This window comes from Cherax quadricarinatus, chromosome 90 (genome assembly GCF_038502225.1).
Source record: "Cherax quadricarinatus isolate ZL_2023a chromosome 90, ASM3850222v1, whole genome shotgun sequence".
Lineage (NCBI taxonomy): Eukaryota > Metazoa > Arthropoda > Malacostraca > Decapoda > Parastacidae > Cherax > Cherax quadricarinatus.
This window is the reverse complement of record NC_091381.1, coordinates 8,476,828-8,496,009: the sequence shown is the minus strand read 5'-3', so window position 1 is coordinate 8,496,009 and position 19,182 is coordinate 8,476,828. Positions and strand designations below refer to the sequence as shown.

Sequence of the window (19,182 nt, the reverse complement as noted above, 5' to 3'; positions counted from 1 at the left end):
CACTTAACTGTTTGTTTTGTGTACGAAGTTAGTTTTATTGATGTGGTGTTTTATATTTTAACTAGTTTTGTTCGTTAACTGCATTGTAGCAGCCATTCCATCGGAAAAAAGTAATAGAAGTGCGGTAAACTGATAAAAGCAAGCACCAGAGGCAAAATAAGCAGAAAATGAATACGTTGTGAACGCTAGCATCGGAGCGGCAAAATGGAGAGAGAGAGTTGGGCCAGCAGACAGTCGTGGTTTGTACCTGAGAGTGAGCATGTGTGTAGCAACCTCTCCCGTGGGTGATCTCTCTCGCCTCCACTCATACACATGGTGCTAGAGTGAGACTCTTAACAAGTGTATGATAAAGTAGTAGTCTGAGGACATTTGAGAATGGATGTGATGGGATCAGTGTGCGTGTTGGTGATGCTGGTTGTAGCCACCTCTTGCACAACACTGGATTTACAAACAGCTCTTAAAATGGCTCAGTGTAGGGCCCACTGTCTTGATCAGGTGAGTCAGGTGGTATTGACGGTGATGTGAGGTGGTATTAACGGTGATGTGAGGTGGTATTGACGGTGATGTGAGGTGGTATTAACGGTGATGTGAGGTGGTATTAACGGTGATGTGAGGTGGTATTGACGGTGATGAGAGGTGGTATTGACGGTGATGTGAGGTGGTATTGACGGTGATGTGAGGTGGTATTGACGGTGATGTGAGGTGGTATTAACGGTGATGTGAGGTGGTACTGAGGGTGATGTGAGGTGGTATTGAGGGTGATGTGAGGTGGTACTGAGGGTGACGTGAGGTGGTACTGAGGGTGATGTGAGGTTGTACTGAGGGTGACGTGAGGTGGTACTGAGGGTGACGTGAGGTGGTACTGAGGGTGGCGTGAGGTGGTACTGAGGGTAACGTGAGGTGGTACTGAGGGTAACGTGAGGTGGTACTGAGGGTGACGTGAGGTGGTACTGAGGGTGACGTGAGGTGGTACTGAGGGTGACGTGAGGTGGTACTGAGGGTGACGTGAGGTGGTACTGAGGGTGACGTGAGGTGGTACTGAGGGTGATGTGAGGTGGTACTGAGGGTGACGTGAGGTGGTACTGAGGGTAACGTGAGGTGGTACTGAGGGTGACGTGAGGTGGTACTGAGGGTAACGTGAGGTGGTGCTGAGGGTAACGTGAGGTGGTACTGAGGGTAACGTGAGGTGGTACTGAGGGTGACGTGAGGTGGTACTGAGGGTAACGTGAGGTGGTACTGAGGGTAACGTGAGGTGGTACTGAGGGTGACGTGAGGTGGTACTGAGGGTGACGTGAGGTGGTACTGAGGGTGACGTGAGGTGGTCTTTGGAATTCGGGAGGTTCTGGAGCGGGTCCTTCAACAATGTCATTACGTTAACTAAGATATCTAGCAGTGGTCAGCCCACTTGGCTTACACCCGAGACGACAAGGGATCGAACTCCATTACGAAGCGAGACGTAAGATAAGATTTCGTTTGATTTTTTAACCCCGGTGGGTTAGCCACCCAGGATAACCCAAGAAAGTCAGTGCGTCATCGAGGACTGTTTAACTTATTTCCATTGTGGTCCTCAATCTTTTCCCCCAGGATGCGACCCACACCAGTCGACTAACACCCAGGTACCTATTTCTTAGGTGAACGGGACAACAGGTGTATGGAAACACGACTAATGTTTCCACCCTTGCCGGGAATCGAACCACGGACAATCAGCCTGTGAAGCGTGAGCTTTGCCTACCAGACCACGGGCCAAGTTTATTTAGGCACGGGTACATATAAGAAAGAAACACTGCAGGAGGCAGTGCTGCCCATGCTAGGCAGGTCCAAGTTACCTACTGGCTTAGGCCAGTCAGGTTCAAGTCACATCCACTTAAGAAGGGAGGTGGAATGCAGTGCTTTTCTTCCAAGGTTGATGGACTGATTAAGTCAACTTTGTTTCACTGGTACACTTACTCCCTCTGTATTTGACTGAAGAAGTCTGTTGTGTAGGCGAAACGTTTCAGCAATGAAGATATCCAATGTTGCACATATGTTTTAGTCTTCAACTTATCGATATTTTATATCATTTTCAGCAACACATCAGACCCACTTGCCCAAGCCAGTCAGGTCCAACTCACACCCTCTCATATTGTCCAACCTATTTTTTAAAACTGCCGGAGTTTCTTCCACTTATCTACAACTCTATTGTCAAACCAATGTTTTCCTATATCCTTCCTAAATCTATTTTTTTTCCAACCTGAAACCAGTACTGCAAGTCTTGTTTTGGTTAGATACTTTTAACACATTATTTATATCCCCTTTATTTATTCCTGTTTTATCATTTATACACCTCAGTCAAATCCCCTATTAATTCTACGCCTTTCTAGAGAGTGCAGATTCAGGTCCCTCAGAGTATCCTCATAGGAAAAATTTCTCATACATGGGATCAACTTCGTCATCCTCTTTTGTACGTTTTCCAGAGCATTTATATCCATTCTGTAATACGGTGACCAGAACTGTGCAGAATAATCTAAATGAGGCCTAACCAATAATTAATTGAAGAACAACCTGAGGACTCCTGTTGTTTATACCTCTTGATATGAAGCCAAGAATTCTATTCGCTGTATTGTGAACACTTACGCACTGTTGTCTTGGTTTTAGTTTACTGTTAACCATAACTTCTAAATCTTTTCCGCAATCAGTGATATTAGAATCTAATTTAGTTTAAAAGTGTAATAGTTATTTTCCTTCCCAAGACAGTTTAAGAAGATAAGATTTCGTTCGGATTTTTAACCCCGGAGGGTTAGCCACCCAGGATAACCCAAGAAAGTCAGTGCGTCATCGAGGACTGTCTAACTTATTTCCATTGGGGTCCTCAATCTTGTCCCCCAGGATGCGACCCACACCAGTCGACTAACACCCAGGTACCTATTTGCTGCTAGGTGAACAGGACAACAGGTGTAAGGAAACGTGTCGAAATGTTTCCACCCGCCGGGAATCGAACCCGGGCCCCCCGTGTGTGAAGCGGGAGCTTTAGCCACCGGGTCTGAATTAAACCGCATGTGCCACTTCTCCGACCATTGCATCAGTCTATTCAGGTCTTCCTGCAGTGCTCTAGTGTCCTCGTCAGAATTAATTCGACGGCCTGTCTTGGTGTCGTTGGCAGACTATCGTTTACATGTAAATTATCTAGGATAATCCAAAATAGTCAGATGAAGTGAGGTATTTCTATTGGGCAAGTCACTTAATGCCTTCCGCCCTTATTACCTAGCAGTCAATAGGTGCCTGGGAGTTAGTATACTCTTGTAGGTAGCATCCCGAGGAAGAATTTAAATAGGAACAATAATAAGAACATAAGAAAAAAGGAACACTGCAGCAGGCCTACTGACCCATGCGAGGCAGGTCCAAGTCTCCTACCGGCTTAAGCCAACGCACCTAACATAGTCAGGTCAGGTCACATTCACTTAAGGAAACAAGCTACAAGCTACATTGAACAAGAATAAAAAGATATAATAAACTGACTCGGTATGTTGCATTATCCCAGGTTAACACTTCACAACAGTGAGCAATCCATAAACTGCCAAGTATTTATGTATAATATCGGACAAAATTACTTACAGATATGATCTCTCAGTCCACAGCAGGATTCGAACCTGCACACACTCAGCAGCTTCTGTGGATCGCACTTTATTATGTGTTTCACATTCACGAGAATGAATGTGCCGCATGGTTTAGCGCTTCTTCGTGAATATAGCAATATTAATAATACAATTATTATTATTGTTATTATTATTATTATTATTATTATTATTATTATTATTATTATAAAACATTTATTTTTTTAATTAATACTACTACTAATAATAATAATATATTGACAGAGACCACAAGTTACGGTTTCTTGACATTGTTATCTATTAATATTGTGAATCACATTGTATTCTACACATAGTTGCTACAGCGTCATGTTGAACAAGATTCTACACATAGTTGCTACAGCATCATGTTGAACAAGATTCTACACATAGTTGCTACAGCATCATGTTGAACAAGATTCTACACATAGTTGCTACAGCATCATGTTGAACAAGATTCTACACATAGTTGCTACAGCGTCATGTTGAACAAGATTCTACACATAGTTGCTACAGCGTCATGTTGAACAAGATTCTACACATAGTTGCTACAGCGTCATGTTGAACAAGATTCTACACATAGTTGCTACAGCGTCATGTTGAACAAGATTCTACACATAGTTGCTACAGCGTCATGTTGAACAAGATTCTACACATAGTTGCTACAGCGTCATGTTGAACAAGATTCTACACATAGTTGCTACAGCGTCATGTTGAACAAGATTCTACACATAGTTGCTACAGCGTCATGTTGAACAAGATTCTACACATAGTTGCTACAGCATCATGTTGAACAAGATTCTACACATAGTTGCTACAGCATCATGTTGAACAAGATTCTACACATAGTTGCTATAGCGTCATGTTGAACAAGATTCTACACATAGTTGCTACAGCGTCATGTTGAACAAGATTCTACACATAGTTGCTACAGCGTCATGTTGAACAAGATTCTACACATAGTTGCTACAGCATCATGTTGAACAAGATTCTACACATAGTTGCTACAGCGTCATGTTGAACAAGATTCTACACATAGTTGCTACAGCGTCATGTTGAACAAGATTCTACACATAGTTGCTACAGCGTCATGTTGAACAAGATTCTACACATAGTTGCTACAGCATCATGTTGAACAAGATTCTACACATAGTTGCTACAGCGTCATGTTGAACAAGATTCTACACATAGTTGCTACAGCATCATGTTGAACAAGATTCTACACATAGTTGCTACAGCATCATGTTGAACAAGATTCTACACATAGTTGCTACAGCATCATGTTGAACAAGATTCTACACATAGTTGCTACAGCATCATGTTGAACAAGATTCTACACATAGTTGCTACAGCGTCATGTTGAACAAGATTCTACACATAGTTGCTACAGCATCATGTTGAACAAGATTCTACACATAGTTGCTACAGCGTCATGTTGAACAAGATTCTACACATAGTTGCTACAGCATCATGTTGAACAAGATTCTACACATAGTTGCTACAGCATCATGTTGAACAAGATTCTACACATAGTTGCTACAGCATCATGTTGAACAAGATTCTACACATAGTTGCTACAGCATCATGTTGAACAAGATTCTACACATAGTTGCTACAGCATCATGTTGAACAAGATTCTACATAGTTGCTATAGCGTCATAGAAGTTAATATTCTTCATACAGTTATTTCAGCATTATGAAAGCAAAGATTCAGATACCTTCCTTGCCAGTGAGGAGGCTCTTGATCCAAGGAATTGGTCCATCCTCTCTTTCCTTCCATCAAACGTGATTATCCTACCATCTATTTCCCCTGTCGTTGTTGGACCCGTACAAGATTAGTGCTTTCTTTGAATAATAATAATAATAATAATAATAACAACAATAATAATAATAATAATAATCTTTAGTTCTACAAGTATATGTACAAGGTATATAGGCCTAGCTGACGTAAATGACATACTACTGTATAGAAAGCCGCTTGTTATGCTGAGCATTTCGGGCAAATTAGGCAGTTTTGTACCAGGATGCGACCCACACCAGTCGATTAACACCAAGGTACCTGTTTTACTGAGAGGTGAACAGGGACAGCAGGTGTCATAATATAATGTGTCCTAATGTTTACACCGGTAACAGGGATACAACCACAGACCTAAGTGTGTTAAATGAGTGCGCTAGCAATAATATAATAATACTAATACTAATAATAACAATCGATGCAAAAATCATTGCTTAGCGAATTTATAAATCAAAGACAAGTGCTGTTACAAATGTGGTCTTAGACCTGACTCATTAATTGTTTGTTCAACTAAACTCTGGGTGTTAGCGGCTCGCCCATATATCTACCATAGCCTGCTTTCGGGCAGTGCTGCTGGTAATCTTCACAGCCTCACAGCCTCACAGCTTCACAGCTTTCTTCTTGATGGTATCTAGCTACCTGTGTTCTATGTCGAGTAAAAGGACACATGTACAACTAATGAGATATTTTTATTATCGTGGCAAGGTTTCGCCCCCCAGGAGCTTTGTCAGGTCGTAATGGCTCGACAACACTTGTGTTCTCTTTATCTAACATATTGTAGGTAATTCTACCAATATTATTAATCTGGTAATATTTCTGTCGGTATGTTGATGGTGTTGCTTCACACAACACTGACGGTTTCAATGTTATTATCTGTTTGTTTGTTTTGTCTTTTCCTGAATATACATACATACATACATACATACATACATACATACATATATATATATATAAATATATATATATATATATATATATATATATATATATATATATATATATATATATATATATATATATATACATATATATATATATATATATATATATATATATATATATATATATATATATATATATATATATACATATATATATATATATATATATATATATATATATATATATATATATATATATATATATATATGTCGTGCCGAATAGGCAGAATTTGCGATCTTGGCTTAAATAGCAACGCTCATCTTGCCATTTAGGACAAGTGAAAATTTGTGTATGCAATAATTTCGCCAAAATCATTCTGAACCTAACGAAAAATATATATTTCACTGTGTTAGGTTAGTATTAAATTATTGTAAACAAATCTAAAATATATTTAGTTGGGTTAGGCTAAAATAAATTGTTCTTGGTATAATAAGGTTAGGTAAGTTTTCTAAGATTCTTTTGGAGCAAAATTAAATTTTTTTACAATAACATTAATGAAAAAAATATATCTTTAAACGTATAAGAGAAAATTTTAGAAAGGACTTAATTTTAAATGAGTTCTTGCTGTGTGTGTGTGTGTGTGTGTGTGTGTGTGTGTATGTATATAATGATGATGATGACGATGATCATGATAATAATAATAATAGTAATATTTTCAAAGAAGATACATTAATTATAAACTTGGATTTATATGTTTCTTAATTAAATCTCATTGAAATGCAGATTAATTTGGCCAGATCTTTTGCCATAACGTCTTAATAATCCTCGTGTAGTCCAGAGACATCATAACTAATAAACTTGTTTTATATTAACTAATAAACTAATAAACAACTTGTTTTATATTAAACTTCTCAGAGAGTCGTACAAAATAACTTTGCTCCTGTGGCATAAATGGACAGGAATATGGGCGTATGTTAAGGTTTGAGTTATTTTACTTAACTTTTTGATTAAATTGGATACCAGCGGAGGATGCTGCTGAGGTATTTTTCCCGGTAGCGGCGGCCGCTGGGTCGGTGGCAGTTTCTGCCAGCAGTTGCGTCTTGTAGCGCCGCTGCCACGATGCCGGCACCCCTGAACATCCCTTATGGACACTCTTGTGAACTCTCGTATGAACACTTGTGAACACTCGTATGAACACTTGTGTACACTCGTATGAACACTCTTCAAGGAGAAACGATGTTAGACTGATGATGACGGGTTCTTGACTCAGGGAGATGGAACTAACCTTCATTGCGATTCTGATTACCTTCTGTATTATTCGAGGATCTGTATAACTCACAGGTTAAAAATTCTAAATTTATTATAATTATGTTTATTAAGAACTGTGCCATGTGAGATTTCCTTGTTGCATAAAACAACAACAAAAACTCACTGACAGGCTGGAGACAGCCAAACGATCCTAGTTGAAAATGTTCAGCTCACTTGTCTCACAACCGAAAGTACCAAGCTCATACCTTGTGCTAGGTGGTACGTATGGCTAAATTTCCTAATACCTGCTGCTTCTGTTACCTAGCAGTAAATAGATACTTAGGATACACGTTAATGAAAATAAGTCTGTTGTTTGACTGTATAGGATTATCTTGGGTAAAAATCTTCATAATATGCTTTTCGTGTGTTCATAACATGAGGCTGTCATCTGCTGAGGACGCAGTTAACCTCCAAGAAGATATAAACAAAGTTTTCCAGTGGGCAACGGTAAACAATATGATGTTCAATGAGGACGAATTCCAACTACTCCGTTATGGAAAACTGGAGAAGAGAATAACTAGAACAGAGTATACTACAGACTCTGGCCATACAATAGAGCGGAAAAATAATGTAAGGGACCTGGGAGTAGTAATGTCTGAGGATCTCACTTTCAAGGATCACAACAGTGCCACGATCGCACGTGCAAAGAAAATGATAGGATGGATAATGAGAACTTTCAAAACGAGAGATGCCAAGCCCATGATGATCCTTTTCAAATCACTTGTTCTCTCTAGGCTGGAATACTGCTGTACATTAACATCTCCATTCAAAGCAGGTGAAATCGCAGATCTAGAGAGTGTACAGAGATCCTTTACTGCACGTATAAGTTCTGTCAAGCACCTTAACTACTGGGAACGCTTGGAAGCACTTGACTTGTACTCGTTGGAACGCAGGAGGGAGAGATATATCATAATCTACACTTGGAAAATCTTGGAAGGAATGGTCTCAAATCTGCTCACAGAAATCACTCCCTACGAAAGTAAAAGACTGGGCAGGCGATGCAAAATGCCGCCAATAAAAAGTAGGGGCGCCATTGGTACACTAAGAGAAAACACCATAAGTGTCCGGGGCCCAAAACTGTTCAACAGCCTCCCATCAAGCATTAGGGGAATTGCCAATAAACCCCTGGCTGCCTTCAAGGGAGAGCTGGACAGATACCTAAATTCAGTGCCGGTTCAGCCGGGCTGTGGCTCGTACGTCGGACTGCGTGCGGCCAGCAGTAACAGCCTAGTTGATCAGGCCCTGATCCATCGGGAGGCCTGGTCATGGACCGGGCCGCGGGGGCGTTGATCCCCGGAATAACCTCCAGGTAACCTCCAGGTAACCCTACCCGGAGTTTACCTGGGGAGTGTTCCCAGGGTCAACGCTCAGGTTTCCCGGTCCCAGACCAGGCCTCCCGGTGGACTGCCGGATCAACCAGGCAGCTGGTGCTATCTGCACCAAGTCCAGCGGACGCGCCACAGCCCGGCTGATCTGGACTGATTTGAGGAACCTGTCCAGTTCCCTCTTGAAAACAGCCAGGGGTCTGTTGGTAATATCCCTAACGTTTGATAGGAGGCTGCTGAAATGTCTTGGGTCTCCTACACTAACTGTGTTATCCTTTACTGTACTTACGTAACTCTTGACTCACGAAATTGTAGTGATACGAGTGGCCCGGTGGCTAACTCTGATCGCGAGTTCTATCCCCGCCCGTGGTATGGCACGTAACTTGTATTTCACTGGAGGAGATATATTGCACCGTCTGCCGATCTTGCTTTTGTGGGGAGTGATTTCTGTGTACAGATTTGGGACCAACTTCTTTAGGATCTTCCAGATGTAAATTACTGGGCATCTTTCTCGCTGGCGTTAAAGGTAGTACGTACAAGTAAAGAGACTTCAAACGTTCTATGTAATTTAAGTGATTTGCTGAATTTGTTCATGCAGTGAAGGTTCTCTGTACATTCCCGAGATTTGCAAGACTTCTGCAAAAAAATCTATGTTACTTACCAAAGGTCAAAATTCAAAACTTAGTTGAGTCTTCTCCAAACCAGTAAGAAATTTATTTTCTTTTATTAACAGGAGAAAATTTTCAACCACTCCAGTGTTAAATCAAAAGCAGGGAAGCGATGAGTGCACTGAGAGAGAACTCAGTAAGTGTTAAGGGACCAAGACTCTTCAACGCTCTCCCTTCATGCAGTATATGGACCACCAACAAACTCTTAGCTGTCTTTAAGAGGGAACTCGATAGATTCCCGAAAAGCAGTTATTGATTAGTCGGATCGTGGTTGATATGTAGGACTGTCGGATGCGGGCACTAACAGCTTGATTGATCAGGCCACCAACCAGGAGGCCTGGTCTGGAACCGGGCCTCAGAGGCAGTGACTTCCACCATGGGAAAAGTTAATCACACCATGAGACGTAATATTATCAGCTGGTGACAACAGTACCTGAGTAAGTTTATTTAGGTACAGGTACACATAGGTACAATTATCATACATAATGTAAATTACCCAGGATAACCCCCAAAAATCAGACGGAGTGTCTTATTTCCATTGGGATCCTTGTACCTTGTTAAAGCCGGATCAGCCGGGCTGTGATTCGTACGTTCCTTGTACCTTGTAATGGATGTTCAAGCCGGATCAGCCGGGCTGTGATTCGTACGTTCCTTGTACCTTGTAATGGATGTTCAAGCCGGATCAGCCGGGCTGTGATTCGTACGTTCCTTGTACCTTGTAATGGATGTTCAAGCCGGATCAGCCGGGCTGTGATTCGTACGTTCCTTGTACCTTGTAATGGATGTTCAAGCCGGATCAGCCTGGCTGTGGTTCGTACGTTGGACTATGTGTGGCCAGCAGTAACAGCCTCGTTAATCAGGCCCTGGTCCACCAGGAGGCCTGGTCATGGACCGGGCCACGGGGGCGTTGATCCCCGGAATAACCTCCAGGTAGATATCCATGGAGAGACAGGATAGCTCAAATTCTCTGGATCAAGAGCTCTTCATCAGTTCTGATGCACCCACCATGATGGCTAATAGAGAAGAATCTCCCGAAACTGAACAGAGATATCACCCGGGTATGAAGCGCCGCTGTCCTGGCCCGATGGCCTGGTGGTAGTGGCCCGGTGGCCTGGTGGTAGTGGCCCGGTGGCCTGGTGGTAGTGCCCCGGTGGCCTGGTGGTAGTGGCCCGGTGGCCTGGTGGTAGTGGCCCGGTGGCCTGGTGGCTAAAGCTCCCGCTTCACACACGGAGGTCCGGGTTCGATTCCCGGCGGGTGGAAACATTCGACACGTTTCCTTACACCTGTTGTCCTGTTCACCTAGCAGCAAATAGGTACCTGGGTGTTAGTCGACTGGTGTGGGTCGCATCCTGGGGGACAAGATTAAGGACCACAATGGAAATAAGTTAGACAGTCCTCGATGACGCACTGACTTTCTTGGGTTATGCTGGGTGGCTAACCCTCCGGGGTTAAAAATCCGAACGAAATCTTATCTTATCTCCAGTGTTTTCACCGCCTCTTAAAACATTTTAGTTCAGTCTCGTTACTAAGAAACAACTGATGTTGACAGCGTAAACAAAATAAGATTTGTTTGGACTTTTAACCCGGGAGGTTAGCCACCCAGGGATAACTCGTGAAAGTCAGTGCGTCATTGAGGACCGTCTGTCTTATTTCTGTTTAGCTTTATTTCGTAGCTTTGTTGTAGAGAGAGCCGTTACCAACCGAAAGGACCTAGGTTCAATCCCGGGCAGGACAAATGGTATGGACAAGGCTCCTACCACTTGAACAAGAATGGTATATAATACCGACGAGATGAAAATTAAGACACATGTGCAGCATCTGGTATCTTTACTGTAGATGTTTCGCCACCCAGTGGCTTTATCAATATAAATTCTTGGGCATAATTTGTCCTACAGTTTGTATTGATAAAGCCACTGAATGGCGAAACGTCTACAGTAAAGATACCCAGATGTTGCACATGTGTCTTAATTCTGACCACATCGACTCAAGGCTGAGGGACTGATTACCTCAAACTCCCGCTCTTCACCATCTCCTTTCTATGGACTGATGAATCCATTGTGTGGCGAAACGTTTCCTCATTAAAGATACCAAAATGTTGTACATGTGTCTAATTTATCATTCTGTCTTAATTCTCCTAGCGCAGGAAGTGTAAAATAAACCCAGTGAGGAGCAGGGGTGCGGTGGGGACACTAAGGGAACACTGTATCAACATCCGGGCTCCCAGACTATTCAACATCTTACCAGAAGATATCAGAAACACTGCTGGAACAAGTGTAAAAGCCTTCAAGAGGAACCTGGACAAGTATCTTCACCAGGTGCCAGATCAACCAGGCAGCGGGCCTCCATCAGCAACAGCCTGGTTGACCAGGCAAGCACCAGACGAGCCTGGCCCATGGCCGGGCTCAGAGAGTAGATAAACTCTCGAAACTCTTCAAAGGTATATGAAAGGTACTTGTTGCCCCTGTTCGCTTAACAGTAAATAGGTACCAAGGGCTTATTTCAGACAGAAATAAGCCACTTCTTGACTCTCCTGGGTTGTCCTGGCTTTTTAATCCTCAGAGATTTATAATAATTAAAAAAAAATCTTAATCTTGGTCAGTTATAAACATTACATTGGTTAACTCCTTCATAATTACGTTTAAATTTTGAAAGCACATTATAATGTTGACGTCGGTACCAGAGTGTTGGTAGCAATACCAGAGTGTTGGTAGCAATACCAGAGTGTTGGTCGCAATACCTGAGTGTTGGTCGTAATACCTGAGTGTTGGTCGCAATACCTGAGTGTTGGTCACAATACCTGAGTGTTGGTAGCAATACCTGAGTGTTGGTCACAATACCTGAGTGTTGGTAGCAATACCCGAGTGTTGGTCGCAATACCTGAGTGTTGGTCGCAATACCTGAGTGTTGGTCGCAATACCTGAGTGTTGGTAGCAATACCTGAGTGTTGGTCGTAATACCTGAGTGTTGGTAGCAATACCTGAGTGTTGGTCGTAATACCTGAGTGTTGGTCGCAATACCTGAGTGTTGGTCGTAATACCTGAGTGTTGGTAGCAATACCTGAGTGTTGGTCGCAATACCTGAGTGTTGGTCGTAATACCTGAGTGTTGGTAGCAATACCTGAGTGTTGGTCGTAATACCTGAGTGTTGGTCGCAATACCTGAGTGTTGGTCGTAATACCTGAGTGTTGGTAGCAATACCTGAGTGTTGGTCGCAATACCTGAGTGTTGGTCGCAATACCTGAGTGTTGGTTTCAATACCTGAGTGTTGGTCGCAATACCTGAGTGTTGGTCGCAATACCTGAGTGTTGGTCGTAATACCTGAGTGTTGGTCGCAATACCTGAGTGTTGGTCGTAATACCTGAGTGTTGGTAGCAATACCTGAGTGTTTACCTGGAGAGAGTTTCGGGGGTCAACGCCCCCGCGGCCCGGTCTTTCTTGAAGGTGAGATCCTCCGACATAATCACTCGCAGGTCTTTGACGTTGGTGTTTCGCTCTATTTTGTGGCCAGAATTTGTTTTGTACTCTGATGAAAATTTAATTTCCTTATGTTTACCATATCTGAGTAATTGAAATTTCTCATCGTTGAACTTCATATTGTTTTCTGCAGCCCACTGAAAGATTTGGTTGATGTCCGCCTGGAGCCTTGCAGTGTCTGCAATGGAAGACACTGTCATGCAGATTCGGGTGTCATCTGCAAAGGAAGACACGGTGCTGTGGCTGACATCCTTGTCTATGTCGGATATGAGGATGAGGAACAAGATGGGAGCTAGTACTGTGCCTTGTGGAACAGAGCTTTTCACCGTAGCTGCCTCGGACTTTACTCTGTTGACGACTACTCTGTGTTCTGTTAGTGAGGAAATTATAGATCCATCGACCGACTTTTCCTGGTCGCAATACCTGAGTGTTGGTCGGAATACCTGAGTGTTGGTAGCAATACCTGAGTGTTGGTCGTAATACCTGAGTGTTGGTCGCAATACCTGAGTGTTGGTCGTAATACCTGAGTGTTGGTAGCAATACCTGAGTGTTGGTCGCAATACCTGAGTGTTGGTCGCAATACCTGAGTGTTGGTCGCAATACCTGAGTGTTGGTCGCAATACCTGAGTGTTGGTCGCAATACCTGAGTGTTGGTCGTAATACCTGAGTGTTGGTAGCAATACCTGAGTGTTGGTCGCAATACCTGAGTGTTGGTCGCAATACCTGAGTGTTGGTCGCAATACCTGAGTGTTGGTCGTAATACCTGAGTGTTGGTAGCAATACCTGAGTGTTGGTCGCAATACCTGAGTGTTGGTCGCAATACCTGAGTGTTGGTCGCAGTACCAGAGTGTTGGTTGTAATACCTGAGTGTTGGTAGCAATACCTGAGTGTTGGTCGCAATACCTGAGTGTTGGTCGCAATACCTGAGTGTTGGTCGCAATACCTGAGTGTTGGTCGCAATACCTGAGTGTTGGTAGCAATACCTGAGTGTTGGTCGCAATACCTGAGTGTTGGTCGCAATACCTGAGTGTTGGTCGCAATACCTGAGTGTTGGTAGCAATACCTGAGTGTTGGTCGCAGTACCAGAGTGTTGGTCGCAATACCTGAGTGTTGGTAGCAATACCAGAGTGTTGGTAGCAATACCTGAGTGTTGGTAGCAATACCTGAGTGTTGGTCGCAGTACCAGAGTGTTGGTCGCAATACCTGAGTGTTGGTAGCAATACCTGAGTGTTTGTCGCAATACCTGAGTGTTGGTCGCAATACCTGAGTGTTGGTAGCAATACGTGAGTGTTGGTCGCAATACCTGAGTGTTGTTAGCAATACCTGAGTGTTGGTAGCAATACCTGAGTGTTGGTAGCAATACCTGAGTGTTGGTCGCAATACCTGAGTGTTGGTCGCAATACCTGAGTGTTGGTCGCAATACCTGAGTGTTGGTCGCAATACCTGAGTGTTGGTCGTAATACCTGAGTGTTGGTAGCAATACCTGAGTGTTGGTCGCAATACCTGAGTGTTGGTCGCAATACCTGAGTGTTGGTCGCAATACCTGAGTGTTGGTCGTAATACCTGAGTGTTGGTAGCAATACCAGAGTGTTGATCGCAATACCTGAGTGTTGGTCGCAATACCTGAGTGTTGGTCGCAATACCAGAGTGTTGGTTGTAATACCTGAGTGTTGGTAGCAATACCTGAGTGTTGGTCGCAATACCTGAGTGTTGGTCGCAATACCTGAGTGTTGGTCGCAATACCTGAGTGTTGGTCGCAATACCTGAGTGTTGGTAGCAATACCTGAGTGTTGGTCGCAATACCTGAGTGTTGGTCGCAATACCAGAGTGTTGGTCGCAATACCTGAGTGTTGGTAGCAATACCTGAGTGTTGGTCGCAGTACCAGAGTGTTGGTCGCAATACCTGAGTGTTGGTAGCAATACCAGAGTGTTGGTAGCAATACCTGAGTGTTGGTAGCAATACCTGAGTGTTGGTCGCAGTACCAGAGTGTTGGTCGCAATACCTGAGTGTTGGTAGCAATACCTGAGTGTTTGTCGCAATACCTGAGTGTTGGTCGCAATACCTGAGTGTTGGTAGCAATACGTGAGTGTTGGTCGCAATACCTGAGTGTTGTTAGCAATACCTGAGTGTTGGTAGCAATACCTGAGTGTTGGTAGCAATACCTGAGTGTTGGTCGCAATACCTGAGTGTTGGTCGCAATACCTGAGTGTTGGTCGCAATACCTGAGTGTTGGTCGCAATACCTGAGTGTTGGTCGTAATACCTGAGTGTTGGTAGCAATACCTGAGTGTTGGTCGCAATACCTGAGTGTTGGTCGCAATACCTGAGTGTTGGTCGCAATACCTGAGTGTTGGTCGTAATACCTGAGTGTTGGTAGCAATACCTGAGTGTTGGTCGCAATACCTGAGTGTTGGTCGCAATACCTGAGTGTTGGTCGCAATACCAGAGTGTTGGTTGTAATACCTGAGTGTTGGTAGCAATACCTGAGTGTTGGTCGCAATACCTGAGTGTTGGTCGCAATACCTGAGTGTTGGTCGCAATACCTGAGTGTTGGTCGCAATACCTGAGTGTTGGTAGCAATACCTGAGTGTTGGTCGCAATACCTGAGTGTTGGTCGCAATACCAGAGTGTTGGTCGCAATACCTGAGTGTTGGTAGCAATACCTGAGTGTTGGTCGCAGTACCAGAGTGTTGGTCGCAATACCTGAGTGTTGGTAGCAATACCAGAGTGTTGGTAGCAATACCTGAGTGTTGGTAGCAATACCTGAGTGTTGGTCGCAGTACCAGAGTGTTGGTCGCAATACCTGAGTGTTGGTAGCAATACCTGAGTGTTGGTCGCAATACCTGAGTGTTGGTCGCAATACCTGAGTGTTGGTAGCAATACCTGAGTGTTGGTCGCAATACCTGAGTGTTGGTCGCAATACCTGAGTGTTGGTCGCAATACCTGAGTGTTGGTCGCAATACCTGAGTGTTGGTCGCAATACCTGAGTGTTGGTCGCAATACCTGAGTGTTGGTCGCAATACCTGAGTGTTGGTCACAATACCTGAGTGTTGGTCACAATACCTGAGTGTTGGTCACAATACCTGAGTGTTGGTCGCAATACCTGAGTGTTGGTCGCAATACCTGAGTGTTGGTCACAATACCTGAGTGTTGGTCACAATACCTGAGTGTTGGTCACAATACCTGTGTGTTGGTCACAATACCTGAGTGCTTGTTGAAATACTTACAACAATAAGCAAGGAGAGCACCTCAGTAGGCCTACTGGCCCATACTAGGCAGGTTTGACTCACACTCACTCATGTACTTGTCCAACCTGTTTTTAAAACTACCCAGAGTTCTTGCTTCAGTGACTCTACTCGGCCGTTTGTTCCACTCATCCACAACTCTCTTGGAAAACCAGCACTTTCCTATATTTTTTTTTCCAAACCTAATTTTGTCCAACTTGATCCCCCTGCTGTGAGTTCTGTCTTGGTTAGATGTTTTCAGTGTTTTCTTTATATCTTTTTTATTTATTCCTATCTTCTATCTGTACACTTCACTCATCTCCTAATTACATCCCTTTCTGAGTACAGGTTCACTGCTCTCAGTCTAAGCTCTTAAGAAAGACTTTGGATACATGGTATTAACTTCTCTGTAAGTTTTCCAACGCATTTATGTCCATTTTGTAATATGGAGGCAAGAACTGTGCAGCATTATCTAAATGAGGCCTTAACAAGGATATGAAAAGTTGTGGTATAACCTGAGGACTCCTGTTAGTTATACTTTTTGATATGAAGCCAAGAATATTATCTTTATTGTGAATATTTACACACTGTTGTCTTGGCTTTATACCAGAACTCCTAAATCTTTTTCCCTATTCAGAGTGATTGAGAATTACATTCTTTCCTATTTAAATGTCATAGTTTCTTTTCCTGGGATTAGAACTTTGCATGTCTAAAATAAATGGCAGATTTCGCTTTTCAGACTACTGTACTAACCTATCCAGATCTTTCTGTAGAGCTCTGATGAGAATTGATCACATCACCTGAGTGTTGGTCACAATAACCAAGCGATCTGTGTTATTAAGCTGTTCTAAACAACCATGACAGGCAGTGGGGGTATGCTTGTACTTCAGTGTAGCCCTGACTACCTTCCATCCCATCCCCCCTACATGCGCTGTATAACCCTACAGGTTTAGCGTTCCCACGTGGTAGACCTCAACTCACAACTGACAAAAAATCGGGTATCAACAGTATTGTGTAGTATACACATCTATAGATTTCGTAATACCATTTATAGGCAGGCTTCCTGGCCAAGTCTTGGTCAGAGAGCCTGCCTATAAATGGTATTAAGAAATCTATGTATGAATATACTACATAGTATATCTGCAATGCGTAGGGAGACACAGCTCAGAGAAACAGCAAACATCGAACTTAAGCTAAAGGAATCTTATAAGAGTCAGGAATCGCGGGAAGAGCTAAAAGCCATAAATGAAATCGAAAGAAACCCAAAGTATTTCTTTTCTTATGCCAAATCAAAGTCGAGAACAACATCCAGTATTGGGCCCCTACTTAAACAAGATGAGTCTTACACAGATGACAGCAAGAAAATGAGTGAGCTACTCAAGTCCCAATATGACTCAGTTTTTAGCAAACCACTAACCAGACTGAGAGCCGAAGAACTAAATGAATTTTTTACGAGAGAGCCACATAATTTGGTTAACACAAGCCCATCTGATGTTATCCTGCCACCAAATGACTTCGAACAGGCGATAAATGACATGCCCATGCACTCTGCCCCAGGGCCAGACTCGTGGAACTCCGTGTTCATCAAGAACTGCAAGAAGCCCCTAATCACGTGCTTTTAACATCCTATGGAGATGGAGCATGGACACGGGGGTCGTCCCACAGTTACTGAAAACAACAGACATAGCCCCACTCCACAAAGGGGGCAGTAAAGCAATAACAAAGAACTACAGACCGATAGCATTAACATCCCATATCATAAAAATCTTTGAAAGAGTCCTAAGAAGCAAGATCGCCACCCATCTAGAAACCCATCAATTACACAACCCAGGGCAACATGGGTTTAGAGCAGGTCGCTCCTGTCTGCCTCAGCTACTGGACCACTACGACAAGGTCCTAGATGCACTAGAAGACAAAAAGAATGCAGATGTAATATACACAGACTTTGCAAAAGCCTTCGACAAGTGTGACCATGGCGTAATAGCGCACAAAATGCGTGCTAGATGAATAACAGGGAAAGTTGGTAGGTGGATCGAAAACTTCCTCACAAATAGAACAAAAAGAGTAGTAGTAAACAGAGTCAAGTCTGAGGCAGCTACGGTGAAAAGTTCTTTCTGTTCTGCAAGGTTGCCTGGTTACCTGGAGGTTATTCCGGGGATCAACGCCCCCACGGCCCGGTCCATGACCAGGCCTGCCGATGGATCAGGGCCTGATCAACTAGGCTGTTACTGCTGGCCGCACGCAGTCCAATGTACGAGCCACAGCCCAGCTGATCCGGCACTGGCTTTAGGTATCTGTCCAGCTCTCTCTTGAAGGCAGCCAGGGGTTTATTGGCAATTCCCCTAATGCTTGATGGGAGGCTGTTGAACAGTCTTGGGCCCCGGACACTTATGGTGTTTTCCCTTAGTGTACCAATGGCGTCATTTTGCATCGCCTGCCCAGTCTTTTACTTTCGTAGGGAGTGATTTCTGTGTGCAGATTTGGGACCATTCCTTCCAAGATTTTCCAAGTGTAGATTATGATATATCTCTCCCTCCTGCGTTCCAACGAGTACAAGTCAAGTGCTTCCTAGCGTTCCCAGTAGTTAAAGTGCTTGACAGAGCTTTTACGAGCAGTAAAGGATCTCTGTACACTCTCTAGATTTTCGATTTCACCTGCTTTGAATGGAGATGTTAATGTACAGCAGTATTCCAGCCTAGAGAGAACAAGTGATTTGAAAAGGATCATCATTGGCTTGGCATCTCTCGTTTTGAACGTTCTCATTATCCATCCTATCATTTTCTTTGCACGTGCGATCGTGGCACTGTTGTGATCCTTGAAAGTGAGTTCCTCAGACATTACTACTCCCAGGTCCCTTACATTATTTTTCCGCTCTATTGTATGGCCAGAGTCTGTAGTA

General features: G+C 43.3%; 1 protein-coding gene across 2 annotated transcripts in view; it reads left to right on the top strand.

Moving 5' to 3' along the window:
- The first annotated feature begins 227 nt into the window (after positions 1-227).
- Positions 228-19,182, top strand: part of LOC128693290 (uncharacterized) — a 74,664-nt gene continuing 55,709 nt past the window's right edge. For both annotated transcript variants that reach the window (XM_053782902.2, XM_053782893.2), the window contains exon 1: positions 228-495. In XM_053782902.2, the coding sequence (XP_053638877.1) occupies positions 376-495 (120 nt within the window). In that variant the 5' untranslated portion in view covers positions 228-375. The remainder of the gene's footprint in view (positions 496-19,182) is intronic.